The sequence below is a fragment of the Haliotis asinina genome, chromosome 2 (genome assembly GCF_037392515.1).
Source record: "Haliotis asinina isolate JCU_RB_2024 chromosome 2, JCU_Hal_asi_v2, whole genome shotgun sequence".
NCBI lineage: Eukaryota > Metazoa > Mollusca > Gastropoda > Lepetellida > Haliotidae > Haliotis > Haliotis asinina.
The window spans coordinates 85,850,336-85,877,209 of NC_090281.1; the positions used below are offsets into that span (position 1 = coordinate 85,850,336).

A 26,874-nucleotide genomic window follows, 5' to 3' on the forward strand; every position below is an offset into this window, starting at 1 on the left:
ACAGGTGTTGAAGTTTGTTTCTTGTTTTATGCTGTACTCAGCAATATTTCAGCAATATTTCATCGGTCTGTGAATAATCCAGTTTGAGTCAGATTATCCAGTGATCAACAGCATGAGCATCGATCTACGCAATTGGAATACGCTAACTTGTGTACACTATGTCAGCGATCGTGGCCCGCCGATCCCGTTGGTCGCCTCTGACGACAACCACGGGTTGATGAACACCAATTCTTACCCGAACCTTCACGGATGGATGGCTATTAAATGGGAACAGGTCAAAAAGGACAAAGGACAAAAGGGTCAAAACTGAAAAAGTGAAAGGTCCAAAGGAAAGTCCAAAATACCACGGACGTGAATAAAGGCAAACTAACATCTAGAAAAAAGTAAGGTTAGAAGAAAACCTCAGAGTGTGTTTGTAGCGGCCATAAAATTTCCGATTCTCCTGATGGGACTGGGACGACGAACCTTCTAACCCGAGGAAGGACGCCTTTTCCACGTGACCAAAGATGTATATGTCAGCATGCTGACAAGGTAAGGATGTCATCTGTGGGATGACTCCACGCCCTGCTACATATTTGTGATGTTTATTTAAATGAGTGAGTGACTGAGTTTAGTTTTACGCCACACTCAGCAATATTCCAGCTATATGGCGGCGGTCTGTAAATAATCGAGTCTGGACCAGACAGTCCAGTGATCAACAACATGAGCATCGATCTGCGCAATTGGGAACCGATGACATATGTCAAGCACGTTAACGAGTCTGACCACCCGATCCCGTTAGTCGCCTCTTACGACAAGCATTGTCGCCTTTTATGGCATGCATGGGTTGCTGAAGTCCTATTCTACCCCGGGACCTTCACGGGTCTATTCATCTAAAACATATGAGTGGTTAAGAGTTTATTTTATTATCTTATGAGTAGTCAACCATAAAACTGTTTATGTAATGATTACAATATTTTTAAACAGTCTTGATTGGTGTGTGGATAATGTCTTAGTGAACTTTAATGATACGTTTATTGTGAACATTTGAACTACTTATGAATATGTGATCACATATCAATACATGGATGAAAGATGATCACACCATGTACTTTTACTATTATTACTACACATCGATACAAATATAGAAAAACGTAAAATGATATATTAGTTTGTATGTTCTTTTTACATTTGATCTTTGGCCCTTTTGACTTTCCTTTGTCTATTTTGACTTTTCTCTGGACCAGTTTGGCCTTTTGGCTAAAAACCGCACTGATTGATAACTGACCAATAGGAGAATAAGGAAGAATATACAAGAAGTGTCTAACAAAACTATCAGCAAGACTGGGATGATTAAGCAAAATAAATCCTTTATCAAATCAAAATTGCTGTTGCCTCCGTATTGCTTAATGTTGTCATATTTCGTTTTACTACAATTCCTTCGTTTGACAAGAACTTCTACGCGCGGTGTACACTTCCGGTTATGTTAAACGCGAGTGAACAAAATGACGGATTCTCACGAATAATCATAAGAGAGGCGTCAAACAAAACATTTATCGGTAGAAGTATTTCAGTGAAACGCATGCGTTGGAATCTGTTTACTCCCAGCTAATAAGGTAACAATTTATATTGTGAATCCATGCACTGGGCTTTATATGAATTGTTAAATCGATGATATTTTGCTTGATACTTGTCCCTCCCCCAAAGTGTTATTATCAGGAGACGCTATTGTTGTCATAGCTGAGAACATACATTGTTGTCACTTAGATATTTATTTTGGCCAAAAAATAGTATAGGAGCAAACAAAATATGGTCTCTGGATTTCATATCTTTGTGAGCGGAAAATGGGTACTTGGCAACTATACTTGGTAGGAAGAATTGATGGTCAGTGATCGTTTAACTTGTGATTAGCACCTCATTTAGGTACACAAAGTAATATAATTCAGACATGTACATGTGCGGTAGTCACTTTGAGGTATGTTTAGTGTTATATTCCACTTTCAGCGTTATTCCGGCTGTATGCCAACAGTCTAGAATTAATTCTGTTCCGAACAGTGCAGTGATTGACATGACAAACATAAGCGTGATCAGTCTACCCAACAGGAATATGATGACATGTCAACCAAATCAGCAAGACTGACCACCTGATCCCATTAGTGAACTCTTGCAATAAGCATGGATTTTTTAAAACAAATTCTAGCCTGTATATTCATAGCTTACAAATGTTTTTTCCTGATTATGATTGATCATGTCTGTATTTTTAAACAGACTGCAAATGACCTATTTGATAAACAGGTTTTTTTTTCATTTTTTCAGTGAGGCATATCCAAGCAATGTCTTGGTCAAGTGAACTCCCGCAAGAGCTTCTTTGTCGACCAACTGGCTTGGTTGTTCTTACTGGACTTGATGTCACATACAATGCTGTTCATAAGCTCATCTGGGACTCTTTTTGTAACAACCGTCGTCCAGACAGGGTTCCCCTGCAATTCCGAGTCCGAGAAGGGGACTATGAGTATCCTAAGTGCAAATCTAAGGTGGGTTTAATATACACAGAGATCATTAGCCATGTGTACAGCCATATGACAAGCCTGGCATATCAGTTAAAAATGGCAAAATTATGTTTTACAGAGAACGTCATACGAGTGGTACATCCCAAAAGGTGTACTGAAAACGTCCTGGATGAACAAGCACCTGAATGAGGTGCCAGCTGTGGTGGTGATCTTCTTCGACCTGGACTGGGATGAGACCATGTGGAAAGAGAGACAAATGGAGTGTGCAACACGAGTTGAGATTGTCAGGTGGAGAGTAGTGTTAGGAGTCCATGAGGAATCATCAGTCATTTTCACAGCTTTAGCAAACTTGAAAAGGAATTGATATTAGCTCTGTTCAACATGTAAATGCTTGAAAACGTAGGATTACTTGAAAAAGTAGCACCCTTAATCAGAGTACCAGTCAGTCATACACATGCCACATGTCATCTAGAAGTAAATAAGCTATGCATTTGATGAGATTGATAAGCAGCTGAACTAAACATGTTTCTTGTTTGTTTGCAGGAATAGCCTGCATGGCCGGGGCACGAAGGTGGCAGTCGTCCTCATACAGAGAAATACACCTCTTCCACCAGGTGGGTCATGTGTACGCTCCATTGGTGCAAGACATGGATGTTTTAATATCAGTTCATAGGCAAACTGCCATGAGTGGGGAAGTATGTCTTGTGGTGATGTGGCTATTTCTCTTATCAAGTGGAGAGAAGTCAGTGGGTTGACTTCTTGAGTATGTGGTACCATGAGATGTTTAAAGATTTTGTTGACATCCTGTCTGTCACTGGAAAATAGACATGGCATACCATTAGATCTTAAAAAATAGTATTTATTGATATCCGGTCAGGCGATAAGACTACAAAAAGGCCAGACTGGTCGACTGGGTGTCTATATTATGTTTGTGAATATAATATCCATGTTAAACCATGGCATGGTATCTCATTATTTGGATAGCCCTATAAAATAAAGATAAGTTCAGACTAGTACAAACAGCCACACACACATGCATGCATGTCACAACATAGGGCCAATAATCTTGAATCACCAGTCACCACTATAAGGTGAATGGCACATCAATGATATGCCAGGTTGTACTACAAAAAATGTGGTACATTCTGTATGTGAGAACTGTAAATGTAGAAAGGCTGCTCTAACTGGTAACATTCTGTTATGAAAGATGCATCCCTGGAAGCAGTAGCAAGGTCTGTCCATCAGAAGTTTGTAACTGATGTGTGTGTTGCAGGAGAGGATGTTGTTGCAGCGGAGAGAGCTGCCTCTATATGCAGCATGTGTGACATATCAGCAAAGTCTTTGTATGTTCTGCCACATACTGACCATCTAATTGGCTACACCATCAGGTACTGTGGGTCATCGCTGTATGAATAATATGCGTCAGTACTCAGATGTTTACAGAAAAAGAACCATTTGGCAAAATATTGAACATTTATTCACTTGGACCTTTTATCAGGTGTACTAAGAGTTTAGTGTGTTCATGTTAATGTCAATTTGCATTATATCAGCCAAATGTGTGAATAAAGGCTGAAGTTAGACAGGTGTCTGACATTTACCACTTAGTGAAACCTACAAGTATGGTACTTGGAAAATGATCGGGGCAAACTTAAGGTTGGATCCATGATCATGTGATTCTGGCATGTCCAGAATGTTCTTATGTGTAAGATTAATGCAGTGATTAGAGCAGGACCATCTCAAATCTCAAATACACCTGGACTTTTGTGACCTTTCAGACTTGAGAATGCCTTCTATGAGTTGGCCCAAGGCTACTACCATACCGAGGCCAGGAAGGTGAAGTCTCATAAGGATTTCCTGAACAAGACCACTCACCAGGTGAGAGAAGGGACCAGTCATCTCTTCATGCTCTGATGTGTATTCACTGGGGCTTTAATTGTCTTAAGTGCTGTAATTAGGTACCAGTTCCACGGTGGTTATGTTACTAGTTTTGTGAACACCATACCTATTTTCTTTTATTGTTTTGTTTCATCAAAGTTGTTTCTCTCCGTGTGAAATGGGCATGCCATAATGAAACTCACTCACTCACTCACTCACTCACTCACTCACTCACTCACTCACTCACTCACTCACTCACTCACTCACTCACTCACTCACTCACTCACTCACTCACTCACTCACTCACTCACTCACATTTTCCTTATGTTTCAGTTGCTGTTTGTCCGTCACCAGTTCAAGATTGCCTTCTTCAATGAGCTGAAACAGGACACCCACACTGCCCTCAAGTATGTGATTTGTCAACAGCACCAAGTTCATTTTAAGACACAAACCTAATCAATCCTAATGTTGCCTTAACTTACTCTAAAACTTGGTTACCTTAAAATAGTTTTTCTCAAAAACATTTTTCTCTGAAAGATAACTCAAGCTCATAGCTACAAGTTACATGTAATTTATGAATGTCAACACTGGTATTCCGCATGTTTGTGTTCACCCTTATAGGCGGTGGGGTAGCCTGGTTGTTACAGTGTTTGCTCATTGGTGTAAAACTGAACTTACTCTTAAGTTATGATTTGTTTTGAAAGGATATCCTCCTTGGCGTAATTTTATGCGTGAACTTCGTACCTCAATTTTCATGCTGTCGTGATTGTGTCAAGACGCACGTATGGTTTCGTGAATAATCTTCCAAAATGACAAAGAAGCAAAAACTGTTTGTATGGTACTTTTCTTCTTTGCATGGGCGATAGGTTGAATTGTAATTTGTGTGTTGCTTTATTTCGTTTATAAATATGGAGCTACTTGCCGGCGTCATCTTCATCTTCATGCCATGTGGCTTGTAAATGGCAAGTCTTCTTAGCACTCATATATTTTCAGTGCTGTTATATAGCTGTTCTGTAGGGCCAGCTTTCTGTTATGGTACAGTAGATGGTACTTTCATCTTTCCATTATGGTGCCTCATGTCTTATTTTTTCATCGAATAGGTGAGTCATGTTTGTTGAATGATTAGCTCTAGTACACATGTTAGTGTTATTTATAGCTAGTGTTATACTTGGTATTCAAGCATTTGTTGTATTGTGGGACTTGTCAATCATTCTCACTTTTATGATCTAATGTCTCTTTCTCTCCAGCTCTTAAGTTGGAAGGCAGCTATTCTTGTGGCATTAATGTCTGGCAGGAGGGTCAGCTTTCACTTGCCAGACTCGTACTGTCTTGAGATTGCCTTTTCCTTTCACATAATGGTGCCTTTTGAACTGCCTGCTTTCCTTCTGCCTCCATCGCCTGGTACCTCTCTTCAATGTAGTCAGGTCTGAAATGTCGGTAAGACTCTAAAGACGTTTATAAAATGAACAGCGTCTATGCATAAGGATAAACAGCTGTTCTGCTGTTATGTCTTTGGCAAGGCTGGCCTTCTGACAAACATGCAGACCGTTTCTAGGTTACTTGTCTGTGCCATTTGCCATTGGGCTATGTTCATGAATTATTAACTCCCCAAAAAGGTTTGAAAGCTCACTCAGTTGGGGCAGTAGCCACATCTAAAGCTCAAGCGGTGACCCTGGCCAATGAGGACATCTGTTCAACAGCTATTTGGAGCTGTCTGAATACATTTGTTCATCATTACTAGTTTGATAATCACTCCAGCTTTTGTCCCTCACCCTAACCATGCCCTTGCCTGATTGACAGCATTGGTGAGGTGACAGGGTGTGTTTTTACACTCTCAACTGGGAAATTCCACTTCGCAGGGGTATTGTATATCAGAGAGAATACCACTTCCAACTCGGTGTCTGTGCCTGTCTGTCTTATGCTTTTAAGTACCCGAAGGAGGATATCTTTTGAAAAAGAACTGACCAAACCTGTAGAGAATTCTTAGTCTTTGAAAAGAGCTAATCTTGGGCTAGAACTGCCCATCTCCTCTCATTCTGTCTGTGTTAGTTCAGCTTAGAAAGTGAGGTATAAGGTTCATGCTTAGAGTTAGCTTCTCTTTGCTGTTGGGGCTCAAGGGTCCTGTAGGGGTGGTTTCACAAGACAAAAATGAGATTTTTGTTTTCTAGATATTTTATTGAAAAATGTTGTTACAACTGTGATAGGAATGTATATTGGGCATTTTTATACTTAAGTATCCCAAGGACTCTTCACAGATTCAGAAAGCTGTACAGGTTTATTCGAATTTAACTCAAAAGCATTTGTTCAAGGCATATTGTTACATGTTGTCTGCAGGTATTTACTGTGTTGTTGAAGGATTTTGACTGTAGACAGTAAACATGCACCGCCATGTTGTCTTGCAGACACTACAAACAAGCCTACGGTCATATACTTGACCTGCGCATGTATGACACCAACATGATGGAGATCAAGACCATTGCAGGATTTGTTAATTACAAGGTAAACAGGAAGAAACAAGACTCTCTTCCAGTGTGTGATATATGATAATATTATGGCTCAATGTTTTTGATGGATTTTAATTTTATAGACACAGTAAGGATTGTCTGACATGCGTGAGTGCAGTGGGTAAGGTGGACTGGGTTTAATTCTCTATGGACCTGTTATAGGTTTCATCTTCTGTGATATTACTAATGTTGCTTTAATAGTTGCTTAAAGCAATGTAAATCTATTCTCTCTGACTTTTCTCTTCAGTAATGTTAATCCAATGATTGTACAACAGACACTTCAGTTATTACAAGCACAGATGTGTAGCCTGATGTTAGTGATAGAGAGAAAGCTTGTCATTTAGGTTTTGTTTATTGTCACACATCTTCTTCCAGATCTGTCGGCTGTCATTCCAGCACAATGCTCCTCTTGATGCCATTGCTCAGTTTAGGAAACATATTGACTTCTTCAAGAGCAAACCAAGCACAGCAGAACTATCATTTGAACACAGTGCTTGGATGTCTAAACAGTGAGTCGCTAAAAATCCTGAATATTTGATGTTTGATGTTTTGAATATTACTGTAGTGTTCATCATAAGGTTTTCAAACACTTTCAGTCAACCTATTTTTTAATCACTTAACATGGATTACAGATGTGTAACCAAAAAGCATTACAGTAGAACTATTGTAGAGTCAATGTTTATGTCACTAGAAACAACTTCTTACTTTGAAACCAGAACTCAACATCCTCAAAATTCTTGCAGACATTTCTCCCACGTGAATTTACACAAGTGTAACCGAGTGACAGCTGTTCTGGGATTTCTTTACTGTCACTATAGTAGTGTCAGCAGTGTGTGCAATCAGATGCGTGATGTACTTGTGTGCAATGTGTAGATTCCAGGTGTTCGGAGACCTGTTTGATGAGGCAATCAAGTTGGGACTGACAGCCATCCAAACTCAGCACCCAGGATTCTACTACCAACAGGCTGCCAACCACGCCATTGCCCGGAAACACCTCTGTCAGGAACTGTGCAAGGTATGCATCATGTGTAGAATATGGGGATTCTTAAGTATAACTACAGTGTCCTTAGGAAATCATGGGCAGAATAGTTGTCATGATAGCATGACATGTCATGGTGGCTCACCATGAGTGCAAGTCAAATATGCAACTCTTGGTTTGTTGCTTGTTGTTTATGCCTTACTCAGCAAATTTCAAAGTGTGAGTGTTTAAATATTCATATCTGGACCAGACAATCCAATGACTTCATTGTCATAGGTCTGGTTGCTTGGGATTCAATGACGTGTCCACCTAGTTAGATGCCTAACACCCGAGTCCCAATAGTCACCTCTTGTGTCGTGGGTCATGGGCTGCTGGACACCAAGTCTCACATAGAACTTCACAGGAACTATGCATAAATAAGGAATCGTTCTCACATAGTTTTTAATGTGTGTGACCTTGCTGATTAGGTGTTGACGACCTTGAGCGGTGGCATGATACATGTTATGGCCTCAATCAATCAGTGATGAGTGGAACATGTTCTAGTGATACATTACCCTTATGTATTTCAGCCGAACAGTGAGACACCTCCAGCAGATCCTTTCCAGAATGTGGCACGGCTGGAATACTATGGCCAGCGACCCTGGAGACAAGGCCATCAGAGTAAGAACTGTTGTGTCACGTTGTGTTACATTTGTCATAAAACGGAAATTACAAAAGGCATTTTTATCTTAAGAATAAGACATCATCTACTTATTTACAGTGCTACTGCGATTCATCGTTTAAATTCAAGTGATCACTTCCCTATAAAAAACTGTATAATGTCTGAAAACAATATATGAAGGAAACAAGTTTGCAGGATAACAGCAAATCATTGGTCATACTTTGCTTGCATTTACTTCTTGCAAAACTGTGTAAGGAATTAGACTATTTACAACAGTACTGTGTGTGAAGTGTAACAGTATTGAGATGTGTGACTGACTTGTTAGGTATCGATCCCCCTGATGCTCAGAAGGAGAAGGAAGGGATTAGTGGCTTGCAGTATCTGGAGAACCAAGTTGACCACTCCGTGAGTACATTAAACATCTGAACACATGTTCACATACCCTTGCAATAGCAGACGTAAAGGAGTGCAAAAGTGACAGTACTATACAAAAGGGGAAGGGGATGGATCAGGTGGGTAGAATAGTAGTAAAAGTATCCACAAACCATGGGTACAAATCTGAATATCTCTAATGTCCCCAACATGATATTGTTGGAATATCCTGAAAGCACCACCAACCCAACTGACTCACCTATTCGTTGCTGATCTTGTGAGGAGTGGAATGTACAGAATCATATTTCCTGTAACTGCATGCATCTTTTTTCTTGTGGATTCCAATTTTGTTTTGACGATGTTAGGCCTTCAGCATCCCATGCATGCCATAAAAGGCGACTATGCTCGTCGTAAAAGGCGACTAACGGGATCGGATGGTCAGGCTCACTACTTGGTTGACACATGTCATTGGTTCCCAATTGTGCAGATCAATGCTCATGTTGTTGGTCACTGGATTGTCTGGTACAGACTCAATTATTTACAGACCGCCGCCATATGGCTGGAATACTGCCAAGTGCAGCGTAAAACTAAACTCAGTCACTTACTCACTTGACGATGTTGGAATCAAAAGAGGTCTTTTCTGATTCTGGTAGTGTAATACTGGATAAAATGAGCTGCACTGGGTACCAGGGTTTGTAACAGATCTGAGTTTGAGTTGTGTGAACTGACAGTTGTTTTACATTTAAACTAAATGAACATTTCAGTGGCTGATAATACCCCTCCTGAGCAGTGCTGTCAGTCAGTTCAAGAAGTACAAGTCTCCCAGGCTCAAGAGGAGTCTCAGTAAGTACATGAATCCTTTCTGACAGTATGCCTGTGTAGGAATCCACTCTGAATGCCAGTTTAGGAAGCCCCTCTGAATCCCAGTGTAGGAAGCCGCTCTGAGAACCAGTGTAGGAAGCCACTCTTAATGCTGTCGTAGGAAAGCACTCTGTATGCCAGCATTGGCAGCCATTCTGTATGTCTGTATAGGAAGCCTCTTTGAATGCAAGCATAAGAAGCCATTCTGAATGCCAGCGTTGGCACTCTTAACACTAGTGGAGGAAGCCTTTTTGAATGCCAGTGTAGGAAGCTGCTCTGAATGCCTTTGAAGGAAACCACTCTGAATGCCAGAGTAGGAAGCTGCTCTGTACCAGTGTTGGAGGCTGGTCTGATTGCCAGTGTTGAAATCCACTTTGCCACTTTGCAAGTGTATCAAGCCACTCTGAATGCCAGTGCTGGAAGCCACGCTGAATGCCTGTGTAGGAAGCTGCTATGAATGCATGTGTAGGAACCTGCTCTGAATGCCAGTGTTGCAGTGACTCTGCCACTTTGTCAGTGTGGGAAGCTACTCTCAATGCCAGTGTTGGAGTGACTCTGCCACTTTGTCAGTGTGGGAAGCTACTCTCAATGCCATTGTTGGAAGTGACTCTGCCACTTTGTCAGTGTGGATAGTTACTCTCAAAGCCAATGCAAGAAACCACTGAGTGCCTGCATAGGAAGCCACTCTATATGACAGTGTAGGAAGCCACTTTGAGTGCCAGTGTGGAAGCCACTCTTTATGACAGTGTAGGAAGCCACTTTGAGTGCCAGTGTAGGAAGTAATTCTGACTGAGTGTACGCATTAATTCTGAATGACAGCATAGGAAGTAATTTTTAATGTAGGAAGTAATTCTGAATGGCAGTGTCGGCAGTAATTCTGAATGGAAGTGTAGGAAGTAATTCTCAATGGCAGTGTCGGCAGTAATTCTGAATGGCAGTGCAGGCAGTAATTCTGAATGGCAGTGTAGGACAGGAAACCGCTCGGAGTAACAGTGTAGGAAGCTACATGTCTTTTAGATAGTTTATGGACTTGTTTTCATTCCTGGACCTAGATTCCTTCACAGTGGTTTCGTCTTTGTTTCATCTCACCAAAGACCTTGGATTAATTCTCCACAGTGGGAGAATATGTGAAGCCCAGCTATGGTATTTCTTTAGAAATGTGCTCATCATCACAATCATTTTCCAGTGGTCCAGATGGGAGAGGAGTATTTCCATGCTAAAGACTACAGTAAAGGACTGATGTGAGTATTTCCTAGATAACAACTATGCTCATATTTATTTAGGCATAAGCCCGGATGTAAGAACTGAGTTTATGGTGTGCTATCGGGTATAAGCCCAGGTGTGAGAACCAAGTTTGTGGTGTTCTGTCAGGTATAAGCCCAGGTGTCAGTAACTGAGTGTACGGTGTTTATCAGTGATGAGCCCATGTGTAAATACTGAGCATATGTTGTGTCAGGTATAAGCCCAGGTTTCAGCAACTGAGTGTATGGTCTTTATCAGTGATAGGGGCATGTGTAAGTACTGAGCATATGTTGTTGTGTCAGGTATAAGCCCAGGTTTCAGTAGTAATAAGCCCACGTATTGAGCATATGTGTCAGGTGTAAGGGTCAGTAACTGAGAGTGTGGTGTAGTATCAGCTATAAGCCCATCTGGAAGAACCAAGTGTAGGTTTCTGTATCAGGTATAAACCCAACTATAAAAACCATGTGAAGGGTGTTGTATCAGGTATAATCGCATAAGTCAGAACTAAGTGTCCTGTGCTTATTTGATTTGACATTCATCTGCTGTCTATACTGTGTGATGTGTATCCAGGCTGCTGAACAAGGTGATGTGGGACTACCGAGTTGAGCGATGGTGGATTCTGCTGACCTCCATCTTGTCGCTGTCTCTCAAGTGTGCCTACCTCACTGCAAGGCTCCAAGAATATGTCTCCAACTGTATCGAGCTCATTGGACAATGTATCCTTCCTACTGTGGCAAAAAATACATTTTCAGAATCAAAAGATAAATTTACAAAGCAGTCTTTGTGCTGAGGTCACTACAATTCCCAAAGCATAACATATGCTTACAACCAGTGTTAGCACTCAAGTTGTACATTAATAAATGCAAGTTGTAGGGATGTATCTGGACCAGCTTAGAGACTGATAATCACCCCCATGTCTGCCGACAATGTCTAATAATAATTCCCCTTACATTGTTTAGGATGATGATGGAAGATACAAATGTTTACTGAGCTAATGTTTGGACTAGAAGTTCAAGTAACAGACTCTTTCATTCTGTATAGCTTTGTTCAAGACTAATGCTGACATCTTTAACAAGGACAGATTGTCTGTGTAGTCCTGAGGAGAAAACTCGAATACAGATGAACCTGATCAGAGTCATGTCTGTAAGTCTTTGTTTTTTTTGTTTGATATGCCAGTGACGAGAGGTTAGCCTGGTGGTTACAGTGTTTGCTTGTCATGCCAAAAATAACAAAACTGTGTACAATGTTTGAAGCCCATTTCTTGTGTGGGTCATAGTGGTGGGTTGATGAAGGCCTTAATTCAAGTGGTATGCTGGATGCCTAGAGGTTATTTTTAATCATAATTCATTCCATAGGGATTGGACAATGGATTTCTTTTTCAGAAGAAGTCCTCCTTGGGGTACATATGAGCATTTTTATGTGCATTTTAAATCCCATGACAGTTGTATTACTTGTAACTAACTATACTTTGCAATTAGATATTTACAAAAAAAACCTTCATTTTGTCTTGTAAGACCACCTTACACAGCCCTGCTTGCCTTATTCCTTTTGTGCTATATCTGCTCTATATATTGTGTGCATTATATAAACACTGCTAGCTTGCTTTTTGCTCCACTTTGTACCTTGTACTTTGCTTAGCTTTTTATCAGCAGTTTTCCCCCGTGCGTTTTCTCTCTGCTATATGCTTCTGTTTCTGTATGCGTGTTGTGGTATGCGTGTCTGAGGATGTGACCAGTTAAGCAGGCTTTAGCTCAAATGTGGTCTCACTTGGAGAGTTATGAGACAATTATAATGACTCCAGAGTGGTTGATTCCTTACTTACGGTGGTGGACTGACACTGGGAATCTATCCCAGGCTTTTGGAGACCCTTTTGCCAATGCTCACAATTCAGACAGACGCTTCCCTTACAGGGTGGGGGTAGAGGGGAGACCTGACAGTTTCCCTGCCTTGGTCCACGAACGAGGTGTCTTTGCACATCTGTGTGCTGAAATTGAGAGCATTCTGGACGGTATTTAAACGCTTTGTGGACTAGGTTCGGAACCATGTGGTTCATCTAGAGATAGACAATCAAACATCAATGACCTACAGTCTGAAGCAGGGTGGCACGGTGTCTCCATCAGTCCTTCAGGAGGTGTGGCAGTTTCTACTATGGTGCGATCAGTTCAACAAACAGGTTTTACCTGTTTTTCTCCCAGGGGTAGACAACGTTCGTGCAGGCGCGTTCTCACGTCGTGTGCTTGCACCCCACGATTGATTACTCAACCAGGAGATATTTGGGGTTATCTACCAGTTGTACGGGTTGTTCCAGGTGGATCTATTTGCCTTTGGGGTAATGAATCAGATTCTAGTGTTTTGTTCATGGATCCTGGATACGAGAGCCATCGCCAGTGATGCCTTGCAGCTCTATTGGACGGAGAGGGTTCAGTGGGCGTTCACACCAATACTACTGATCTCCAGGGTCCTTTCACAGCTAGCCACCCAACCAGCATGGCTACTTGTGGTGCTAGCGCCTGTAGTCGTCTCAACCCTATTATCATCTCAGCGACCGAACCTGCTATCCCAGATCAGTCAGCCTCACCTGAATCCCAGGATTCAATGGGTGGCTTGGCCACTGTCCCTTTTCTTCAACTGTAGTCAAGGTATTAGAGTTTTTACAGTCTTGGTTAGAAGCTAGCCTAGCCTTGTCTTCTTCAGCTGTCTTCATTCCCATTGAGGGTGTTCTTGTAGCAGGCATGGACAGATTGTGTCATCCGTCATACGTGTCCTCAGTGGAACTTGTCACTTGTATTAGATTGGATGTCTAATCATCTTTTACGACTTGGCTAATTTGTCACTTCGAGTTGGAGGATGTCATTTTTGGTTGCGGTCACATCTGGTAGACGGGTTGGGGATATACGAGCTATGTCTGCGGTCCCGGAGCTTACCATTTTTCATGAAGATTGGGTCGGCATTCGCTGTCTGATTCCTATCATCGGAAGATTAGTCATGCATTTCACGTGACTTTGCCTATTATTCTCCCCGCCCTCAGGGTTCCTGCATCCGGTAGCCAGGTGCAGTACACACACTGGACATGTGTAGAACTCATAAAGCATATATTAAGAGGACTGTGAATATCAGTAAGTATAAACCACTGTTTTTGCTGTTATGGCAGGGGTAAGACTGGTCACCCGGCCAATACACAAACCGTCTCTTGTAGCTTGGTGTGTTTACGATTAGCCCCATCACAATTTACGCTTCACAGTATGGGTCTTCACCTTAGTCATGCCCAACGCCTTGATTGAAATCGGTCAGGTGACTTGGTAAGTGTCATTTTCTATCTCGGTAAGGTCGTAGATTGCCACTTTGAATGTTTCCTATGTCAGACAGAATACCACTCCTCGGCTTTCAAGTCTTTGGGAGTCTGTCTTATGCTTATATGCACCCCAAAGAGGACTTCTTCTGAAAAAGAATTATACAAACCTGTAGAGGTTATGAATTCTTTGAGGGAAGTCCTCCTTGGGATATGGCCACCCACCACTCCTCATTCTGTCTCATATGTTCAGCATGAAAAGTTGACGGCTAGAGTTACCTGCTCTTGGCTGCAGGGCTGTAAATATTTTGATTGCAAAATATAGTTATAGTGGGGGCAATTTTTAATGAACATAAAAATGCTTCTATGTACCCCAAGGAGGACTTCCTTCAAAGAATTCATAACCACTACAGGTTCGTAAATATTTTTGCAGAGAGAAATCACAAGACATACTTCCATTTTTTGTGTAATTTCTTTCCTTTTTATAAATTTTTATTTAGAATGACATTCCAGAGCCAGAATCAGTTGTAGAGAGTGAAGGGTTAGAGGCTGCCCACAAGGAGTGGACACAGGCCATGTCGGAGCCCACAGTCTTCACAGTGGAGATGCAGAGTCTCGTGCCATTCGGTCAGTTTACAGACCTATTCTAGTGTCACATGTTGTCAGTAGTAGAGTGCTGTATTAATGTCTTGTGATTCTTTGCTGAAAAGGCGCCCATGAGATATGGGTTAGATTTGATTTTCAGCAACCCAGGCTTGTTGTAAGAGGCGACTAGCCTCTCATTGTATCAGTTGCGTAGCTTGATGATAATGATGTTGATCTCTGGACTGTCTGTTCCAGTCATGATTGTTTACAGACTGTCGCAGTATAGCTGAAATATTGCTGAGTGTGGCATTAAAAAAAACTCAAACAAGCCAAATCTACTGATGTGTATATTTCACATCTATACTATGTATATACCATGTGCATACAGTGGAAGCTGTCTAAACTGGGACTGAAGACATAATCTGGCTTAGACTATGTGCCAGATTGTAGAGCTGGTAATAAACATACAAGACGCGGACAGGTCTTAGATTTTATGCCAGTGTTGACAACTTGCCACATTGGACACATGTTGGTTTTGACAGCTTCCACTGTATTTCACATCTATACTATGTGTATACCATGTGCCTATTTCACATCTATACTGTGTTTATACCATGTGTTTGTTTCACGTCTGTACTGTATCCATACCATGTGTATATTTCACATCTATACTATGTTTATACCATGTGTATATTTTGCACCAATACTGTGTTTATACCATGTGTATATTTCACGTCTGCACTGTATTTATACCATGTGTATATTTCACATCCATACTATGCTTATACCACATGTATATTTCGCACCAATACTGTGTTTATACCATGTATATATTTCATGTCAGTACTGTGTTTCTAGTGGAGTGCAAGGCCCGATTTCTTGGGGAGACAGTGTCTGCTGACAGTGAGATCATCCTGGAGGTCTGTCTCAGGTGAGGTGCCCTGATATTAGTATCATACTATGAGGTCAGGCCCAAATACAAACTGATATGCATATTCATAAATATGACATGCAAAATGCTATGAGATATTTGTCTCATACTATCATCTTCAAAGATATACATGAGGATTCAGACCAGTTTATTTCATTCCAAACTATATGTTGTGTTCAATCTCCTTTAAGATGGAATATATGTCCAAGTGTTTTAACTGAATTTATTATATATGTGACCTTTATTATGGAAAGAGACCTGTATCATATGCAAAACAGCTATCTGTTCTTCCAGAACATGTATACATAATCTGTAACTGCACATAATGATAGGAGCTGTGGGGAAGCCCAGTGGTTTGCTCATCATGCCATGAACCAAGGTTTAATTCCCCACACAGGTACAATGTGTGAAGCCCATTTTTGGTGCCCACCACCATGGTATTGCTGGAATATTGTTAAACGTAGTGAAAAATTGAACTCACTCACTCACTCACTCACTCACTCACTCACTCACTCACATAATGATCAAGAACAGTTGTACAGAACTGAGTTCAGTTAACAAATACAAGCGTATGATGTAAATGTACATGTTGTTAACATGCCTAGAGCCTGCACTGTGTGCTATCAATATACAACAGTATCAATATACGGTGATATTACAACGAAGAGTACTGTTACTGAATTAGGAATGTAGCTAGCCATATCTGAATGTGATATGTCAACAAAGTTTCGTAAATGGAAGTGATGTTGTTTGGTTTTCAGGGTCAGTTGTCCTTTCCCAGTTCGCTTCTCCAAACTGTCGATTCACTTCAACAACCAGGTAAGTACATCGACACTACTTCTTGTGTGTGTGTGTGTGTGTGAGGGGTTGGGTTTGTGGGGCAGTGTTGTTTAGGGCCCACATGGGTTGTTGCATTCGTTGGACATTGTGATTGTAATTGTTAATTCAACTCCCGGATTCACCTGAGGTATGATGTATCGTCCTTTATCAGAATGACACTTGTACATGTAGGAGACACCTGAGGTATGATGTATCGTCCTTTTTCAGGATGACACTTGTACATGTAGGAGACACCTGAGTTGTACATTTGATTTACCAGCAATACTGTTCAAAGTAACATTAGACCCATCTCTCTCTACAGGCATATAACGATCACTGTGAGATGACAGACAAACAGGGGATGAACACTGCAGCAGAGGGAGAGAGTGAAAGTGGTGATCTCTATCTGGTGCCAGGCAAACTCAGGGTCTACAGGTTCACCTTTCTGCCTTTGAAAGAAGATGTCGGGAACCAAGTCGAGGTAAACATCATGGCTGTTTATTGTGTTTCTGGTGTTGAGTAGCTTCTGATGATGCAATCTCTAAGACTTGCTGTCAGGTCCTCATGGACCTTCTAGGCTATTGCAGGAGCTAACTCAATATCATTAAAGTTAATCTCTTAAAATATACATAGGGATTGGATGACACCACTTGATGTGCAGACTCTAGAGTCAATCAGATGCCTGCTTTCACAGTAAATATGTCCCATATCTTTTCTGCCTTGAGACATGTATCACGGATATAACCTCCCATAGTACACTCATTTTGGTGTTGGTGCCTGAAATGGTGAGATATATAAAATATCCAAAACAGTGTCTTAGTAATTGATGCATTTGTATTTCCTTGAATTCAGAATTTCCCCTGTCTTCATTTTTGAAATTATTAAATTTTTTCCGGTAGATATCATCAGTTGCTGTGGAGATGGGATCAGAAAGAGGCTGCTGTGCGGTGTTACGGTGGCTAGGTGGAGGTGGTGATGTCATCTCTACTCCACTGTGTGCCCAGGCCAACATGTCCCGGCGCCAACACCCCGTCAGCGGCAAGGTCATGTGGGAGGACTTCTCCGTCAGTCATGTCATCAGGTGATCTCATCTGTTTTTACTTGTGTCTTGTTCTGTGTCACTCATAGCGTACACATTCATTTGAACTCAGATGTCCTAGACCAGTGAAGATAAGGGTTAGAGTTGGTCTTCATCAACCCATGCTTGTCATGAGAGGCAACTAACAGTACCAGATGGCCAGACTCAATGACTTGGTCCAAAGTTCATCATATAATCATCATATATCAATTGTGTAGATTGATGCTCATGCTCTTGATCACTGGATTGTCTGGTCCAGACCCGATTATTTGCAGAATGCCTCCATATAACAGGAAGATTGCTTAGTGTGGAGTAAAACGACAGTCACTCACTCACTCACCCACAGGAATCAGATAAGGAAAATTAAAGTTAATCAAGAAATCAGGCTGGAGAAAAATGTATTGAGAAACTGTTCAGTGTTTGGATGCTTAAATGTTTCTTATTTATTAGTATTAATAAATAAGTAATGTAACAACTTATTGGTATTGCAGATTCACTCAGGAAGATAGTTTGAACAATATTATGTAGCGTAATCTTGTCAATGCATGACGACTAACCATACTGTATATGTAACAATCTGCCATATGTCTCCCTCAGAGTGGTACCCAGAGAGGCCAAGCTGGATCTACAGGTGGAGCACAAGCCTCCAAGTCTCCTCAATGAGTTCTACGAGTTCAGTGTTACCATTACAAACAATGAAGCTGAGACTATCTCTGACGTCAGGTAATGTGATACTTAAATACTGTGTGTCTGTGTTGCAGTGTGTCTCTCAGACACGTGCAAGTTGATATAGTGTTATCTTCATTCCACTCAAAATGATTCTGAACTTGAACCATCTCAGTTTCTCATCTCATCTGAGACACAATATTTAGACATGACACAGAAACAGTAAAGACATCTTTATATTTTAACTGCTTTGTTTATATTATGTTTTAATTGACATTTATTATCAAACAGACCACATTTATCCTGATGTAAAAGGTTAAACCAAGAACAAAATAAAATGTCACAGGGGTAGGAATAGACTTGGCTGTTCCCATCCCTGGTAGATCTCCTGAATGCATTCATGTACATGTGACAGTGAGCCCAAAGCTAATTAAATATTCTGTGGCCTAAAATTAGTTAGGAATATGTATTAAGACAAGTGAGCATGGCTTTGTTCAAGGCCTACACATGGGTATGAACTAGCCAGGGAAATGTTTCAGCCTGTTGTACAGATTCTCAATGCACCTACAGATACTGAATGTGAACAGTTCCTTGATAACATGGTGTATCCTTGATAACATGATGTATCTATATAAAAAACAGTTGCATCATTGCAATAAAGATGTTGTCAATCCATAAAAAAATCTCTTCATCATACCAGCTTCTAAGTGCCGTTTAAAGAGATTATGTGAAATACCAGTTGAAATGTTAAAAAAAAAGTTCAACAGCTTCTGCTCTTCATCCCCTTGTTCATGTTGAAGGCCCTTCTCTGTGTCAGATTATCAACTTATAAATGCCACTTTCAGCAATTATTTAAAATACCAGTTGAAATTTCAAATATCAGTTCGGTCAGCTTCTACTCTTTATCACCTTGTTCATGTTCTTTTTCAGATTATCAGCAGGCGTGCATGAGGCACAAGAAAGTGCACAGCACGAGAAAACAAGTAAGCTTGAAACTAAACCCGAACTTCCAACAACAGGTATGGTTACTGTACGTGTGTAGCACAGTCTGCATGCCTGGCGTATCCTAGAGTAGCAGTTGTACATCTGTGTCGACAGCACCTCACTGTGGGGATATGGCATCCAGGCATAAGAGGAAGATGTGTGTTAGATACTGGGCTAGGAGAGATATAACAAGGTCTATGTGAGATACAGATGTATGTCTTTGAGCATGGGAAACAAACCAGGCTTCCTGTTACAAAGCAACCTTTACTAAGGTTAACCATAAGTCCCATTCTTTAACACCTTAGTGTTTTGTGAAAGGAGGCCCTGATCATTTGGTGATTTCTTTCATTCAGTATTGTGGTTCTTGTTCCACGAGTGTGTGTATGTGAGTATATGCCCACTCATTTGCTCACATGATCAACCTGAAGGAGTGCAATGTAAATTTAGCTGAAACATGCAGTTTGCAATATTTATGCTGCTTGTAATCATCATGAAAAGATGACGAAATCATTAGACTGTACATATAGTTTACTTTCTTTGTCTCATCACAAATAGAGTCTGTGACAGTATAGTTGTATTCTAACCTTAGGCTGACTATACAGTATATAGTTCCAATTCCAATTTATGAATTAACACCCACGCGCACGCCCACGCCCACGCCCACGCCCACGCCCACGCCCACGCCCACACCCTCCTATTTTCGGACATTGTTAATTGTACCATTTCTTTTGTTGTAATTTTGTTGTATGTCTGTTTAGATTTGTAACACCTGACTATTTTATCAAGAGATTTATAGTGAAGTTGTAGATTGTTATCTTTATGTTATCACATTACTTCTCTTGATTCCTAAATATACGCCAGTGAGCAACTAGACAGATGGATACCAGGCGCTATACAAGTGAATTAATATTACTCTGGAGACGTTCATAAATTTTCTTCATTCTTTTCATCACAGATTTTTGGTAGTGGTACATAGGGTAATAATGATTATAGGAACAACAAAAATAATAATAGTCATAATAATAGAAGAAAGTAAACGCATTGCCATGTTTTAATCATTGTCAATATGCTGATGAGGCAGAATTAACATAGCAGCTGGTCCTAACATGTATGTGTTTGGCTTACAAATCTGCTGACTTAGAAAATAAAAAAGATATAAAATCAGAAATGAAATCTTTATAGAATCACAATGTCTTATTTTTTTGAGCCAGGTAAAGGTAAAAATGATTTTGACTTTGAAAGTCATGTAGGGGATTTTAATGGGACTAAAACAAAATATTTTCCATCATCTGATGTCAGATTTTAGATTTATAATATTTATTAGGAACTGTGCCAAGCCATGATGTACTGGCATCATATACTGATGAAATCGAAATTTAATATGAACAAAAGAAATGTCCATTTTATTTTGTAATTTCTTTTTACCATCCCAATATATGTAACTGTCAAAATCTATAAACCAAATACAAAAGAATGTCTGGACAAATGTAAATGGCCAAATTCCTGTTGAGAGTATTATGAGAATGAATGAGAGTGAAAAGATACAGCTTGTTGTAGCATCAAAGACACATGTAATGCCTGCTGTGATGACATGCATACTATGTACTAACATGCACCTACGGATGGCAGTCACAGCTGACTGAAATCATGACTGACCAGATCACAAGCCTGCACATAGTGTAGATTCCATAGAGCTTTATGCACATTACTAAACCTTACTCTTCAAGGTTAAAGACTGATGTTACTTGCCATGTTGTTGATGTGTTGTTACATTGTCACCTTCTAACCCATGTTCCCAGGAAACACTAAAGGTAGTTGATTTGTTCAGGTCCTGATGGCTGGAGTGTAGATACATGTATATATAGTGGGAATATTATGATGAAACCCTGTAAACATCTCAAATGATGTGATACATCAGGTTGCTATGGTTACTGATATTTGAGTGAATGACGTAAGAGAGAATTAGTTTACAATGTTACTTAGTTCATGGGGATTCATATGACCCAGTCGCCAATAATAAGAAAAATTAGCTCTTCATAGTCATGCCCCTTAAGCACACAAGAATCCTATGATGATTGGTTAAAATATAAAAATTGCCCTGATTATGTTTCTAACTATTGTCAGCATACCTGTGTATATCAGTTCCACCTAAGCAGCTTATACTTGACACCTGCGTCACTTCAAAGATTCCTTCAGCATTAAACTTTATACCTGGAAGAGTTATCTAGAGTATGTCTAACGCATTCCCTAACTAACTACTTTATGTGTATTTTTATGTTGTAGTGCTGTTGCTCTACTGAATCTTGCCACAGCAAAATACTACTTTAAGATAGAAACTTTCATCTACATTCTACGGCAAATTCTGAAAGGATATTCATTGCTTCAACATAAATTAGAAAGAGGTTCAAAATGATTTTTAAAAGTATTGTAAGACAGCACCATGTTTCCTTCAGCTCACATCAGTTTTGATCAGCCAGAGTTTGATGGCCGAGTGATGTCGGAGAAGATGGACATCGACCTAGGGACTATGGAACCTGGACAACAGGTATGTGCATCACATGCAGACAAACAAGTTCACAAAACTGTATCTCAAAACAAAGCTGATTTTTTTTCTGCCCTGCAATGCCCTGCCCCGCCCTGCCTTGCCCTGCCCTGTCCTGCCCTGCCCTGAAATATTTCAGGTGTTGGTTCATGTTTCAGATTCTGAGGACATTCTACTTGAAAAGTTTGCAGTCAGGTAACAGGACAGTATTTACTAAGGTGAGATTTTTCTGCACTCCACTGTTTCTCACATTCACTTCAATGACGGTGTTTTGGATAATACACACAATCTGTACATGGCAAATACAGCCTGGATTTGAACTTTTGTCCAGCTGAATACTAGAGTGTCTGACTGAGCTACATGTTTCACTGTAGAGTCTGACAGACTGTATAACATCTGTGACTGAGTGTATTGTGTCTGTGACTGACTGTGTGATTGTAGTGTCTGTGACTGTGACTGTGGAGAGGCTATGACTGTGACTGTAGTGTCTGTTTCTGTGATTGTAGTGTCTGTGAATGTGACTCTAGTGTCTGTGACTGTGGTGTCTGTGACTATGTGACTAGTGTCTGTGACTGTGTGATTGTAGTGTCTGTGACTGTGACTTTAGTGTCTGTAACTATGTGACTGTCTTGTCTGACTGTATTGTCTGTAAACTATGCAACTCTAGTGTCTAACTTTGTGACTGTAGTGTCTGTGACTGTGTGACTGTAGTGTCTGTGCCTGTGTGACTGTAGTGTCTGTGACTGTGTGACTGTAGTGCCGGTGACTGTGTGAATCTAGTGTCTGTGACTGTGTGACTGTAGTGCCTGTGACTGTAGTGTCTGTGACTATGTGACTGTAGTGTCTGTAACTATGTGACTGTAGTGTCCGTAACTATGTGACTGTAGTGTCTGTGACTGTAGTGTCTGTGACTGTGTGACTGTAGTGTCTGTAGCTGTGTGACTGTAGTGTCTGACTATGTGACTGTAGCATCTGTGACTGTAGTGTCTGTAATTGTGTGACTGTAGTGTCTGTAACTGTGTGACTGTAGTGTCTGTGACTATGTGACTAGTCTCTGTGACTCTGACTCTATTGTTTGTGACTGTGACAGTAGTGTCTATGACAGTGTGACTGTAGTGTCTGTAACTATGTGACTGTAGTGTCTGTGACTGTAGTGTCTGTGACTGTAGTGTCTGTGACTGTGTTGCTGTAGTGTCTGTAACTATGCAACTCTAGTGTCTGTGACTGTGTGACTGTAGTGTCTGTGACTATGTGACTGTAATGTCTGTGACTGTGTTACTGTAGTGTCTGTAACTGTAGTGTAGTGTTTGTGACTGTGTGACTATGTGACTTTGGAGTCTGTGACAGTGTGACTAGTGTCTGTGACTATATAGTGTCTGTGACTGTGACTGCAGTGTCTGTGACTGTAGTATCTGTAACTATGTGACTAGTGTCTGTGTGACTGTTTTGTCTGTAACTATGTGACTACAGAGTGACCGTAGAGTGCCTGTGTTACTGTAGTGTCTGTAACTGTGTGACTGTAGTGTATGTGACTGTGACTATAGAGTGACCATAGAGTCTGTGACTACATGACTGTAGTGTCTGTGACTGTGTGCCTGTAGAATCTGTAACTTTGTCACTATAGAGTGACTTATGCTTCAGGTGAGGTACAACATCGAGGTGGAACACAAGAATGACAGAATCAGCTGTGTGTGTGACAAGGAGGAGACCATCACTCTGTCCATCATCTCACCCTTTGAAGTTTCTATCAAACTCGAGTCCATGAAGGTAAAGCAGAACATTGACTTAATACCACCATCAATGAAAGGAGTAAAGCATTCATGTTAATTCTGTTCAAAGATAAGAAATTGATGTAAATGACAGACCTAAATTACTGATTTTTAGTAATATTGTGTTAAGATTATGAAAACATGAAAAAGTACAATTAAAGTGATTAAATCAAGGTGAAATATGTAATAACCAGTATGACTAGTGCACGTAGCTGTTGTTTTACCAAAAGAAAATAATGTGAAAATTCCTCCTACATCTGTTATAGAGCATGATTCTTGATTCTAGTTTGAGCCAGTTGATGTGGTGCAAGCAGAGGAGCCGTTCCTGTTGATGCCTGAGATCCGATGTACGTCAGCATGGCCAATTGAGATACAGACCAGTGAAGTACAGTTGGTGAGTGTCGGCAAATGTCTTGTCATGTGATGTCTGAGATACTATGCACATTGGTGTGGCAGAGACAAGTAAAGTACAGCTAGTGAGTGTTGGTCATGTGTCATGTGATGCCCAAAGTACCACGTATGTCAGCATGGCCAATTGACCCAGTGAAGCAAAGATGTAGTTGTTGTGAATGGTTTCAGTGAGGACCTGTTTTCTTAATTTTTGTGACATCCAGGGCACCTATCAGGTAGATACTCAACACACGTCAGTATTCCAGCTACTGCAAGTATCTGCAGGATCCAGATGATACCTCAGTGAACATTTGTCCATTTCAGACTGAGTACATCAAGACAGCCAGTGACAAGTTTGTGTCACAGATTGAAGGAGGTGAGACGATTTTTACACTACCACAGGTGTTGCGTCCTTCTTACACTGATGCAAGTGTAAAGCCTTCTAAGAGGGGAGCACATATTTACATGGGTTCTTGAAAAGGGATGATTATGCGCAGGGTTTTTTATGCTTGAAGAGTGAAAAGCAGGTTTTTTGGTGTTCGTAATGCTTTTGTATGCCATATTTGAACTTGTGATTCCCTTATACATGTTTAATGTGTCAACAAGACCTGTAGAACTTCAATATTTCCTTCCTCATCAAACTTAAGGTTTAGAATTGACTAAAATGAAAAGCTGCGTTAGACCTCAGATCACCCACCTATTCACTTCTTCCAGGAAATGAGTGAGTGAATATGGTTTTGCTCGGCTTTTAGCAATATTCCATCAATTTTCCGGTGAGGAAGAAATGGGCTTCACACATTGTTCCTGTGAGTGAACATTTTAACCATTAGGCTACCTTCAAGAAAGTGTTAACTTCTAATGTTTTGAATTGAAAGACTAAAATACTGTGTTTCAGTTGGTTTAAAGAAGAATGAGTGTGCGGCGGAGTGTCTGTGCCTGCTAGCTGAAGCATCTGTCCATCTGTCTGTCACTCTTGGAACCTACACTGTCCACTGGCGGAGGAAGGCTGACGGAGACACTACCAACATCCCGTATGTCACCACCTCCTTCCCTCTGCCTACCGTCAACATCGAACACATCCCCATCTCCGTAAGGCTGCAGTTGCCGGCATTTGGCTGTGTGAAGACGCTGCTGCCACTCTGCTACATCATCAAGAATCGGACGCCATACCTTCAGGAGATGGAAGTCTCCATGGATGCTAGTGACAGCTTCATGTTTGCTGGGAATAAACTGGTAAAGATGTCAGAGATATGTTCAATATTTTCACATTTTAGTCCAGTCAAATGGAAGCTTAGCATTCGATGTTAACCATATTTCCTCTGTCTGTATGTTGGTGACAGCTGACATTCAGTTATATCCCCTTCTTGTTCCAGATTCATTTCCGTGTCCTTCCCCACAGTGAGTACCACCTCATGTACAACCTCTTCCCGCTCATCGCTGGTCACGTGACCCTTCCCAAGCTTCATGTCAACATGCTGCGATATCCAGGCACCATGGATGAGATCGTGCAGAAAATGCTGCCTACGTCCATTTTTATCAAGGTATGTGCATCATGGTAAATCAGCTCCTTTATCAGACTCAGTCCTGAGGAAGTGTTGTCTGCCAAAGGTGTGTTTGTTTCAACATGACTTGTTTACAGGTATAAAAGATGTAGTATCTCAACTCTAAAGCTCCTCAGGCATACAAACCTATCATGGCTGGGAGACTGGTGTGATGAAAGTGTGATATTACTGATACAGCACGGACATAAATGTGATATTGCTGTTATTCTAATATGACTGATGTTGCCATTGTATTGTGATGTGGTCAGTATTTGATCGTGATGTTATATTGTCGTTATATAATTGTGGTTTGACTATTGTTATATATTTGTGATGTGACTATTGCTGTTATATAATTGATATGAAAAATATTCCTGTTACGTATAATTGGGGTATAACATCAATATTGCTTTAATTAATAAGTGATATAACTGATATTGTTGAGAGTGGAGTAACAAAGATGGTTGAATCTAAAATCCTATATTTACTGTTGTTGCAGCCAACAGGGAAATCCTTGGTGATGCCTGCATGAAGTCATTGTTGGAGTGGCTATCCTTAAACTGTCAGCTTACCCATGAGTTTCTGTTCATTAATTTGTGACATCAAACATTATATTAATATATATAGATATGTATGTATTGCATCTTTGAAAGCACTTAAAAAAGGGCTTTGTTGCAACCGTTTATAGGACAACTGTGACCTGTGATTATTGCATCATGTATATCTTGTATAGAATTATATTTATTCTATTCTATTCACTTTGGCGAATTGCATAAATCAGTCTTGAGTGGGACATGAAGATATGCATCTTGACTGACAAATTCATGTGAAATATGAATTCACTGTGGTTGAATGCACTGAGTAGTGTGGTTGGATGGATAGAGTAATGGATGGGTTATGGTCCGATAGCTTGGTTTCTGATTGGTTATCAAGTTAACCAATCAGATGTGCTGTGTGTGACTGAACATTTTGAGTGTATGAATCTTATACATGTATTAATATCGCTAAATTTGTGTTTCTTGTGTTGGAGAGTTTGTAACTCAAGAGGTGTATACATCAGCTTGTTCATGTCTGTACATATTCTCTGAGATGCACATTAAATGTTACTGTTTGTCTATTTTAATGTAAGGCCTCTTATACACCTTTCAGTCAGCAAAGTGTCCCAACATACATAAACACTGCTTTGTAACAATGCATCAACTTACAGTTTCTAAAGGCCACCTGGCAACACCATTCCTCTAGTCAATGTAAGAGACTCGTCAGCCTATGTATAGAGTACATTAAACTAAGAATAACA

The 26,874-nt window shown here is 40.5% G+C and overlaps 1 protein-coding gene across 2 annotated transcripts; it reads left to right on the top strand.

Moving 5' to 3' along the window:
- Nucleotides 1–1,443: 1,443 nt before the first annotated feature.
- LOC137274500 (trafficking protein particle complex subunit 11-like) lies at nucleotides 1,444–26,874 on the top strand. Of its 2 annotated transcripts, none has more exons than XM_067807720.1 (31): nucleotides 1,444–1,595; nucleotides 2,296–2,513; nucleotides 2,608–2,777; nucleotides 3,033–3,103; nucleotides 3,763–3,877; nucleotides 4,265–4,364; nucleotides 4,698–4,771; nucleotides 6,767–6,863; nucleotides 7,244–7,377; nucleotides 7,742–7,883; nucleotides 8,417–8,507; nucleotides 8,834–8,913; nucleotides 9,645–9,723; nucleotides 10,928–10,982; nucleotides 11,554–11,699; nucleotides 12,065–12,126; nucleotides 14,773–14,899; nucleotides 15,716–15,788; nucleotides 16,550–16,607; nucleotides 16,930–17,088; nucleotides 17,507–17,688; nucleotides 18,283–18,408; nucleotides 19,282–19,334; nucleotides 21,789–21,880; nucleotides 22,036–22,095; nucleotides 23,519–23,644; nucleotides 23,933–24,040; nucleotides 24,361–24,412; nucleotides 24,932–25,269; nucleotides 25,410–25,577; nucleotides 26,077–26,874. In XM_067807720.1, exons 2-31 carry the CDS (start codon nucleotides 2,313–2,315, stop codon nucleotides 26,107–26,109), a joined length of 3,372 nt encoding a protein of 1,123 aa, XP_067663821.1. In that variant the 5' UTR covers nucleotides 1,444–1,595; nucleotides 2,296–2,312; the 3' UTR covers nucleotides 26,110–26,874. The 2 variants fall into 2 exon arrangements, with proteins under 2 accessions (XP_067663821.1, XP_067663820.1); XM_067807719.1 differs by having other exon boundaries at nucleotides 1,474–1,595; nucleotides 19,282–19,370.

Coding starts and splice junctions, on each gene's coding strand:
- LOC137274500 (XM_067807719.1), top strand. CDS start 2,313: ATGTCTTGGTCAAGTGAACTCCCGCAAGAGCTTCTTTGTCGACCAACT. Junction 2,778..3,032: donor ACACGAGTTGAGATTGTCAG/GTGGAGAGTAGT, acceptor GTTTGTTTGCAG/GAATAGCCTGCATGGCCGGG. Junction 11,700..12,064: donor TATCGAGCTCATTGGACAAT/GTATCCTTCCTA, acceptor TAACAAGGACAG/ATTGTCTGTGTAGTCCTGAG.